General features: G+C 35.5%; 1 protein-coding gene across 1 annotated transcript; it reads left to right on the top strand.

Annotated features, from left to right (window-relative positions):
• Positions 1-1,061: 1,061 nt before the first annotated feature.
• On the top strand, positions 1,062-10,774 carry LOC140325383 (bactericidal permeability-increasing protein-like). The gene is made up of 8 exons (XM_072403207.1): positions 1,062-1,122; positions 2,341-2,452; positions 3,813-3,968; positions 5,556-5,619; positions 7,474-7,535; positions 8,448-8,541; positions 9,372-9,548; positions 10,727-10,774. Exons 1-8 carry the CDS (start codon positions 1,062-1,064, stop codon positions 10,772-10,774), a joined length of 774 nt encoding a protein of 257 aa, XP_072259308.1.
• The last annotated feature ends 338 nt before the right edge of the window (positions 10,775-11,112 follow it).

Below are 11,112 nucleotides of genomic sequence, written 5' to 3'. Positions count from 1 at the left end.
TATCACAATTCACCATTAATTCTTTCATTAGAGGTTGGCTGCCTGATATAGATCATGTCTTTATGTCTTCAGGCGCATATCTGCAATTTTAGATAATCTAGAGCATATCCCGGTCACACTTCTCTCCTCATTCTCTTTGCCTTTATTGTCTGTGCCACTGTTGTCTTTAAATGTTCTGCTTCCACTTCATTCCCTCACCAGTTCATCATGGCATCAGATTATCATTTAGGTTGTGTGTGTGTGAGGAGATTCTTATATGAGGAAGCCCAGGTTGGCCACACAGAGATACAGAACAGGACTTATTATTACTAAATCAGTTTCACAGAATTATAGGCAATGCTGTTGGCTAGCACATTGCCCTCAACTTGACTTTGTTTCAGTCCTGACGTTTGCAGTATAGGTAATCTTTTAAGTAAATTTAAAGCGAACCTAAACTCAGACAACCATTTTATATAAAGTTAAAAAAAAATTTAAAAAAAAAAGGTGCAGCACCTTACCTATTTCACAGCAATCAAGACATAATGGGAGCGCAGAGCCTACATGCATCCTGGGAGGCTATTGGCTGCTCCTTCTGCACATGCCCGATCTCGGGAAGGAGTCCTTTCTTTAATGGGAGAAAAAAAAAGCCGATCTCACATATGCGGGGGACCTAAACAAAGAAACCTCCCATTGGTTCGATAAATCCTTGGGATTAAATGAAAGTGTGTTTTTTTATTTTGAGTTAAGTTCTGCTTTAAATAAAAATACATTGGCAAAGTTACGTGACCCGAGGTCAATGATTGTTCTTTAATAATAACAGGCAAAGCTTTTTAAAAAAAAAATATTGTTGCAATACTGTCACATACCAGGAAACTAATTATGTAGACTTTTAAAGTAATGAAAAGTTCCACTTAATATGCATAATGCATGTGTATTTGTACAGGAATTATAGGTATAACACAATATTTGGAGGACAGCTTTTTGTACACGTTGCATTCTTAGGATCAACAGCTTTAAAGCCTTAAGCTTTCCAAAAACAAACATAANTACCGCTATCCTTGGTACTGGCCATGTGTCTAGGTATGGCTGGTGCTGTGAACCCTGGCTTTGTGGTGAGGCTGACTCAGAAGGGACTGGATTATGGTAAGTTATGATTACATTGATGTGACAGCTGCTTGATAAACCACAATAGTTCAATACTAAAGTGGACCTACCCCCACATTTTTTACTTTATATAAAAGGGTGGCTAATATATATTTTTTCCAATCTTGGGTATACGCAAGAGGGGCTTTCTCTTACTGTAAATTAAAAAATTCTGATCTCAAACATGCGCAATGAGATCTGCTTTTTTGTGAGATAATATTTGAACAAGCCAATAAACAATGAAACCTCTTTCTGTGTGCTACCATGGTGGTGTGCTTAGTAGTGGAGCTGGTGCCCTCCTTTTACCCATAGCTTGGTGAATGCTGGTACCAGACCCAATAAGTCTCTTGTGAGGCCTCCTTTCATTGGCAATCTTTATTTCGACCCAATGATGACATTTCCATACTATTGGAAATTAACATGCAATTTTTTTTAATGTGGCAATAGAAAAAAAAAATTCCGCATATAACTATAACTAATTGGTGTGGTTTTGCTTAGTTAACAGTCACAATATGAGTGATTGGGCCAAAGATGGAATAGCTAAAATCAAGTCAAATTAACTCCAATAGGAACCACCAGATCAAAACTAGTCATCAGGGGCATTCCATACAAGCAACTGACCCAGGCGTGAATGTAACTTTCACAGCTCTGTAACGAACTGTGGGGCAAATAAAAAATATTATTATAAGGTAAATCTACATTTCCAGTCTAAAATAGATTGTGATTTTATGATGATTATTTGACAAAATAGGCAAATAAGCAAAAAGAGTTCTAATTCCACTTAACCGTTTGCAGAAATCATACTTTTTATTTTTTTATTCCAAAAAGATTTTGTATGTTTCTTCTTTAATAAAAAAAATGGCAATTTAGTTACAACAGAAGTTCCACTAACTTAAGTTTCATATTTACAACGTGGTACACAGTGTTGCAATTCATTCTTAATAGTACTTCTAATCCACTGTCCTGCCTTGCAGTGTTTGAAAAAGGGAAGCACAAATGGTTTTCTTTCATCATAAGACTCGCATGAATGGGTCCTAATTGTGCACCCATTGCTACATCTTCTTTCTAAATATATATGTGGTTAAGAGATACTGCCAATACCTCACCTATGCAAAACCAAATATTCCTGGAAATCCATCATCCTAAAAAGTTGTTCTATGCAAAGGATATTGCAAGTTATTTTAAAACTCAAAATGTCTTTTTTTTTTTCAATGTCAGCACGCCAGGAGGGAATGACCATTCTGAGGCAAGAACTCACAAGAGTCAATATTCCAGATTATTCAGGCTCAACAAGGAGTCCTGTAGGAAAAATCAAGTACAATTTATATGGGTGAGAACTAAAAAGATTGCTGCATGCCCTACTATTCTTAATTTGAAATTAATAAAATATATTGCCCACTATAGGTCAATAGACCCATAGTAGACTAAAACTGAAGTTTAAAGTATAACTTAAGGCAAAACTTTTTTCTAGATATGGATGTGGTGAAGGATTAGAACTACAGTAAGGTTTTTATTGGTGTCCATTCCCTGTTTGGGAGATTTATTACTGTTCCAAAGATCCTTTAATGGATAGGAGTAGGGCACACATTCTCACTTTCCTATTTCCGATCCAGGAAGGTCCTAAGGCTTTTAAAGGGTCTAGATTTATTAATAGGGGGATTTTTTTTTAAGTCACTAGAATTACTAAGCTGTACCTGTGTTTATCATTAATATGTGCCTTAGTAGAAATTTTAATTTAATTTTATTATTAGGTTATTACTTTATTTCATGCTCAGACATGATCAGAGGTTTATTATTAACATGGTGTCTTATTTTTCTTTAGCTTGGTTATCAATAACTTCCACTTACCCAGCTCACAGATCAGTGCCCAATGATGGTCTGAAGTTGTCAATTTCAGGAGCTTTCATTGATATCTCTGGAAAGTGGAAATTCAAGACAAGGATTGGAGTGTAAGATATCTGACAGGGACTGTTTCATGGTCTTATTTTTACTTTTAACTTAACTTAAAAATAATGTTAAATACTGTGGTTGGTGTATATAATTTTACCAATTATCAATCACAGAGATGGTCTTATTTGACCACTGTCCATAAAGTAAATGTAATTACTGGGGTACATTCCACAGCCCCAACAACTAATCAAGTAATATATTTGATCACAGATACTGTATATGCTACTGTATATGTCAACCGATTGCAGACTGTGATATAAATCTTTAGAGGAAAACTAGAATCTAAATGTTAATATAGCATGGCTGCACAGAGGGTATACAAACAATCTATTTGACAATAAAAAAACTTAAAGGGGTCAATTTTTAAAGCAGTAACTTTGACATTCTCTGGTGGAGAATCTTCCAGTTGCATGTGTTTGTAGTAGGTATTTACTACTGCTCATTTCATAATCCTAGTAAAAAGAAATAAATACATTTCAGTTCAATTTCAGTTTTTTTTTTTTACTGTTGATTCTTTTTTTGTATTTGATTTTTATTTGATTTTAAAAAAAAACTTTGCTTGTTGTCATGCCAGAAAAGCAATTTTGTTTGATTACAAATGTGACAAATTGTAGAAATAATTGTATTTTTTTTCTTTAAAGGTAAAACTATTTGTGTGTCTTTTTTGTCTATAAATTACATCAAAAAACAATATGCAAGAGAGCTTACACCAGTGGTTACTTTCACCTGATTCCTTTTAGATCGTTTCGTGGTGGATTTAATCTGAAGGTCAATGGAATCACTATATCTGTAACACTTAAGCTGGGCAAAGATGGTGCAGTCAGACCAACTATAGTTCCTACTGATTGCACCTGCCATACCTCAGATGTCAATGTCCATGTATCAGGGAAATTTGGGTAAGTTCTTTCTTTTTAATATTGTTAAGTGTATGAGTATATGTATTTATATACCATAAAAGACATTTGTACTAATCTGAAGTGCTTTGTACGGGTATGACGTTATATCTTAGGTATGGCTTGATTTGTTTTTATTGTTTAGTGGCATTCTTTCCCTTTCAGAATAAAATAGCAAGATAAGTGCAAGATAATAGCTTCCCCCTAAATTGACCTTAGAATACATTAATGACATATGACTATGGTAGGGACATTAGATTGTGAGCTCCTTTGAGGGACAGTTAGTGACACAACTATGGACTTTGTACAGCGCTGCGTAATATGATGGCGCTATATAAATACTGTGTAATATTAATAATAATATTAAAGTGTTATGTTAGTTGCTGCAAAGCACATTTACACTCAACATATTAGATGTGCATTAACTACATAACAGGCTACCCCAATTGTGAAAAGCCCTGAACAATTAAAATTGGGTAACCCACACAGGGGAGACATAAGTACATCTTTGCAATATTAGTACAATTTGCCATGTTTTGTCTTAATTATCTGCCCAAAATCCAATGAGCTGCTCTGTTCCAGCAATGGGCCTAATATATTAAAACTCTCCAAGGCTGGAGAGGATACATTTTCTTTTTTTTTGAAATGTAAATTTTTATTAAAGTTTTTTGTATACAACAAAGCAGGATCACAAAGAAAAAAAAAGCAAGTAAAACATATAATAAACAATAGGAGAAAGGTAGGCGCAAAATTCAGAATGATGTCAAAACATGAAAACAAACATCATGAAATACATACAAAACCACAGGAACAAAACAAGATTACAATTACACCTGTGTTTTTCTAACCCTTCGTATCGATTATATCAATACACAATTAGTACTTATCTAACATCAAGTAAAACAAATGAGCATTCCTAATTAAACACCTTTGCAAAAAAAAAAAAAAAAAGGAAAAAGAAAAGACGAGAACAGAAAGAAGTCCAAGATCTCACTAGGAAGGAACTAGTGCAGCCAAGCATATTTAAGGTTCAGATGAGCAACTATACAATAGAGAGGACACACTTTCATCAGTAAAGCTGGGTGATCCAGCAAACCTGGAATGGATCTGGTATAGGATCGAAAATATTTACTAACAAATAGCAAATTACTTTCAAGAAATCCATTCCAGGTTTGCTGTATCACCCAGCTTCACTGATGAAAATGTATCCTCTCCAGCCTTTGAGAGCTTTAAAAATTATCGGGTCAATCAAACCACCTCTGTTGCACTAAAGTCCTAAGTAGTGTTCCTCCAATATCCTGCAGAACAAACCCTTTGTTATTAAGAGGGGTTAAGCTACTCTGTAATCCAGCAGGGGAAAACTCACAGAAGTCTGACCATACAGATGGGAATTTTATTAGGCAGCGCTATCACCTCAAACTGTAAAATAATACATTTTTGTAAAAAAAATCATTTTAATATATAAAAATGGGGATATGTTATTTATTGCAAGGATTTAGGGGGTATGATTTATTTTATTTTGCCCAAGCAAAAAAAGTTAAAAACTAAATTAAACATGTATAAGGTCATTTTTTGTCTTTTCTTTTGCAGCTGGCTGATAAATCTTTTCAAAGGCAGGATTGAAAAAGAATTAAAAAGTACTATAGAGAAACAGGTAAACGGAAATGTATCCAAATTGTTCTGTCAAATATTCAGCAGTTTGTTTGGAAGCTCTAACTACAGCCCTACAATGATCTGTTTGCTTTATGATATTAAAACAAATAATCATAAGTAATAAATGCACCAAAATAGTATAACGAAAATAATATTAATTATAATAATGAAAACATAAATATCAATTATAGACAATACACATTTGATCTTTTAGTCAGTTATTCAGTATAGAAAGTAATCCATTGTTAAAGAATATTTTAATCCTAAAAAAAAAAATTTGAATCCAACCAAAGTATAGACTGAGGCTCCCAGAATGTTCAATGCTGATACTGCTGGTGAGCACATCCAACTCTCCCTGTAGTATTGAACTGAACAAAATATGTGACAGGATAAAACTCAAATGTTAATGTGTGTAGGAAGTCAAAACTCTGTACCAGTACATCTCCAGACTTTAAAAATTCACTAACGCGTTTCACTCATTTCACAGGCTTAATCATAGAGGCACTTTGCCCTCCACATCTCTGACTCTAGTTTCTAATTCAGAGATGCATTTCCTAAATTTCTGCAACTCCTGACAAAGAAAAAAAAAACTATCTTCTCTAATTAGGTATATCTAACTATCTAAGTAAAATTAACTGCAACTTCTTTACTACTGTTCCCCAACAAATGGATAATAAATATATTTATAGCACAATGCTATTTGGAGGCTAGTTTCAACACTAAAACTGATTTTAATTTGCTCAATATTAGTGAGACCCAGGACTCATCAAGCAGGGTGAAAGAGTTTATTTTTCTCTCTGGAGATCTGAAAAATTTCTCCCACCAGATCATTACATATTCTTTTTTTCCTAATCTACATTTTCTATCAAACCTCAACATGCATTGGTAATGTTTCTTTATTCTGGTGCATTGGTCTCACGTCGCATTTTAAACCCCACTATGTAAGTCATAAAGACTTGTACCATTTATTAGGGGGAGTTAAAGTGATTTGTCATTACTGGGAATGTTGTATAAGACGTCGTGTCTTGTCAGGAGTCCTGCTGAGGTGACAAAGTCTTGCTATCAAGTCATGGAAGCACCCATGAGCAGTCCATCACACCACAAACATAGGTTTGGTGGTCAATCGGTGGCAGTTTCAAGCTTCGGTGAATAAAATGGCATGGTGGCACAGCACACTATCATGGGGCAGACCTGCCAAGAACAGCTGGGCCTCAAAGGAAATTAGTGTAGGACACAGAGCATGAGCACACACATCCTGATAACACAATCACCCCAGGGTTTATATACAGATAGAGCTATTCAGGTTGCTGTGTGACTGATTTAGGTCTTCATCTAAGTAAATGAAAAGAAGCATGGTGGCTCAGAGGTTGGCAATTTGCAGCACAGGGTCCCAGGTTGAAATCTCAGCCAGAACATTATCTGCATGGAGTTTGCAGGTTCTCTGTGTGTGTGTGGAGGGGAAGTTTTCTCTGGGTCCACTGGCTTCCTCCCTCATTCCAAAAACATGCAGTTAGGTTAATTGGCTTCCCCCCAAAATTGGCCTTAGACTGTATTACAGACATATGACTATAGAAGGGTAGCCCCTTGGGGGACAGCTAGTGATATGACTATAGACTTATAATGCTACATATTATGTCAGCACTATATAAATAGCAAGTAATAATAATTTGATATTCTTTTGTCAGTCTTCCTGATCTGTTATTAGTCATGTGCATCTAATACCAGTCTAATGGAACTTTCCAACTAGTTCACTTGGCTGTCCCACTGGTAACGGTGACTTAATCTGATCATTGAACTCATATAAACAGTCAGATAGATGTTATTTCTTTTGTAATTTGTGTTTTCTTTCTCATAGATTTGTCCATTGGTAAATAAGGCTATTGCCAATAAACTGGTACCACTTCTACAAACCCTTCCAGCTGGGCTGCCACTCTCTGCATCAAAAATGTTTGTGATGGCTTATGCTAAATGTCAAGTAATGATCTGGCCAGCTATCAGATGAAGTTTGACTGTATGCCACTACCGAAGTGGTAGAACAGAAATGAACAGTAATACAGTAGTGTTGAGTGCCATACCATGGCGGGAAGTGTAAAGGGGGGCATTATCAAGTAAGGCTGGGACATGTGGCAAACCGTGAGGGGAAAAGATACGGTAGCAAAGTGGTAAGATAATAATGAATGCTTTAGGATTTGGAAACTTCCAGAGAATTTCCAAACACTGTGAAAGCTATATGTATATATATATTATTATTATTATTATTATTATTATTATTATTATTATTATTATTAATATTATTATTGTTAGACAGGATTTATATAGCGCCAACATATTACGCCGCAACGCTTTACATTAAATAGGGATTGCAAATGACAGACTAATACAGACAGTGACACAGGAGGAGAGGACCCTGCCCCAAAGAGCTTACAATCTAGGAGGTGGGGGAATTTCACACACAAAAGGATGATATATATATTGTACATATACAGTACTGTAACCAGGGCTTTTTTCCTCATTGGACACACCTTTTTTTTGACCGATTTTCCAGAGGAGAATTAGAACTCCAAAGCCCTCTGAAAAAGCTCTCCTTACTCTCTTTTCCTCACATATCTCTATATGGAGGGCTCTCTGGGGGAAAGGTCTGGCACCGTATCTGGAGGGGGGGCTCTGGAGGATTAACGTGAGTTTGGCACCTTTTTTCCTACAAAAAAAGCCCTGACTGTAACAGTATTTAGTTGTAACACTTGTATCAGTTTAGGAATGTCCCATTGTGCTTAGTAAGAAGAAGAAGAAATAAAATCAACAATTCTTTTTATCATGCTTTTGTCTCTTAGTGACATCAAAGATTGACAAGGTGGCCGCCATTGATTATTCGCTCATTGGTCCCCCACCTGTAACTACAAAATACGTCGATGTTCCACTAAAGGTTAGTTTATTACTACTATTTGTGTTGATACTGGCTTTAATTATATTGTACATCAATAATTAGAAATTTACAAATTATTAATACCATTTGCATAGTAAACTACAAGACAGATAACATAATAATAACATTCTTTAAAGGATATCAATTTTACACAAGTAATAATATTGTTTGTAAAATTGCTAACTACTATACAAGTGCAGGCACCCAGATCTTAAGAAGTTTCCGGTTCTCTCTTTTAAGCTAGAATCCACTGACTATTCTTAATGGGCAAAAGCTGTCACACTTTTTGATAAAGCCAAAAGCTTATCTACTCCTTGTATCATTGGGGCATTTCTATTTACCCATTGCTTTAAAGCTTCATTGGCCAGTATGGATGCACATCTCAAGCTTTGACTACTAAGAAGCAATAAATCTTTTCATAGACATAGCAGAAGGGACTCCACCTTAAAAAAGGTTTTTAGGTTTTTTTTCTGATGACCAATCAAGGTTGCTTCTATTTACATTGCATCCACTGGCATTGCTGATAACTGCCAAACATGCAGTTTGATTGACTTCAAAAGCCTGTGATGCTTTTGGGGGAGTAGGCACAGGAATACAAATAGAGTAGGCAAGCCCTCATGAGTGACTGCTATTTATGTTTGGATACACATTTCTTCTATTATATATGTATATAAATAAAATACAGAAGACCTCTGTAACTTATAAAATAGTGGCACATAAATATAATAAATATATATATTACACATGTAAAATGCAATTTTATGACTGTGGTTTATTTCCAATATGGCATGGCAGTATGATGATCAATCATTTATTTTCCTTTCCTTCAGGGGGAATTTTTTGAACTGCCCCATCATACTCCTCCTCCTTTCTCACCACCATCCCTGTCCTTACCGGGTGACCACAACCTCATGATTTACTTTGGATTCTCTGATTATTTGTTTAGAACAGCTGGCTATGTCTATCATTCAGCTGGGAAACTCATCTACAATGTCACGGACAACATGGTAAGGAATAACGTTGAGGTTCTTGAGAACATAAGATTATGTGGAAGGATTAATAGTTTGTGTAGGGTGATATGGGGGGTGGTTTGATAGAAAGGCAGCTATAGAAGTGACCAAAATAATGAAAATGTCCTGCTATGACACTGATTAAAAAATTATTTGGTAAAATGGATCCCAAGGATTTTTCAGTGTTTAGAACGTCCTAGGCCATGGCAAGATTGACCGTTAAACCTGCATTAGGCCACCAGTAGTGGTGACATTGAGACACTGCCAATCCTTTTGTAGACAACCCTACCTCGATATGCAGTGTCAACAAGACAGCTAAGGCTCCAAGGCTGAAAAGGATACACTTTCATCAGTGAAGCTGGGTGATCCATCAAACCTGGAATGGATCTGGTCCAGGATTTACAACATCAAATAGCAAATGACTTTATAGAAATCAGTTTCAAGTTTGCTGGATCACCCAGCTTCACTGATGGAAGTGTATCCTCTCCAGCCGTGGAGTTTTAATAAATCAGGCCCTGTGTTTCTGTGTTTCTGTACTTACTGGGCTAGGCTGATCTACCAACAGATAATGCAATTGAGAACTCTGAAGTTACTGCCTTTATCTGAGAAATGGATAGTTATGGTGATTGTTTTTTTATGTTCTATAAATGCTGAACATTTTGACAGATTAGGCACTGTCCAGGCTCTGTTGAAGAAGGATATATTACAGACTCACTTTACTATCACATTACTGATAATAACACTTTATGAATGCTGAGTTTTAATCCAGCAAAGTAAATAAAAGTCATAAAATCTAAAACACAGGTTGACCAGCTTAAAATAATTTTTAAAACATTTTTTGTTTAAACTATACAGTTATTGCAACTGATGTCCTCTTCTAAACATTATCAAACATTATCCCCAATTATCATTATGAGCCCCAAGTGAGTCTTTTGAATCTAATGGATCCAAGTAATTACCATAGGGGGCATAGGCTTTGTTTGTTCAGTTAATTCTTTAGGATTACTTGAACTCTCTTGAATTTCATATAGCTAACACTCTACTTCTAGCCATTGAGGAAATACAAGAAAAATGTAATGTATACATTTTATAAAATACTAAATAACATGCTAAATAACCCTTACAAATGTTAGCATCTCTTACCATCAAATAAATGTCATTACATTCATTTTTAGATTCCAAAAGACTTTGATGTTCGGTTAAAAACGTCTTCGTACAACTAATACCTGAGGTAAGAAGAAAAATGTATTTGTGTTTGGTTTATTAAGTGTTACTGATAGACCCATATCTACCACAACTGGCCCTCCTTCTCCTCCTTTCCGAGTCATATTGGCACAGTCTGCACATTGACCATAATTGTTATTTCCGAAGCTGGAAATTTTGAGGATGCACAAGACCAATGCAGTACCCTGAGCATTACCTGCTGAAGAGTAATTTTAACAATAAACTCTGTTTTAACTGATGGCATTTATGAGGGCATAACAGTTGGCAATATCAACTATTTATGATATTTTTAATACTGATGACCTAAAAAACACTAGTACCAGGATAGTTTATCACC

The sequence above is a fragment of the Pyxicephalus adspersus genome, chromosome 3 (genome assembly GCF_032062135.1).
Source record: "Pyxicephalus adspersus chromosome 3, UCB_Pads_2.0, whole genome shotgun sequence".
Lineage (NCBI taxonomy): Eukaryota > Metazoa > Chordata > Amphibia > Anura > Pyxicephalidae > Pyxicephalus > Pyxicephalus adspersus.
Note: the sequence above shows the minus strand (reverse complement) of the source record. Positions and strands in the feature narration are given on the sequence as shown.

What these genes read in the sequence shown, in the direction of transcription:
- LOC140325383 (XM_072403207.1), top strand. Translation starts at nt 1,062, where the DNA reads ATGGCTGGTGCTGTGAACCCTGGCTTTGTGGTGAGGCTGACTCAGAAG. An exon ending in ATCAAGTACAATTTATATGG is followed by an intron (nt 2,453 to 3,812) that starts GTGAGAACTAAA and finishes GATTCCTTTTAG; the next exon opens with ATCGTTTCGTGGTGGATTTA. An exon ending in CCACTTCTACAAACCCTTCC is followed by an intron (nt 7,536 to 8,447) that starts AGCTGGGCTGCC and finishes CTTTTGTCTCTT; the next exon opens with AGTGACATCAAAGATTGACA.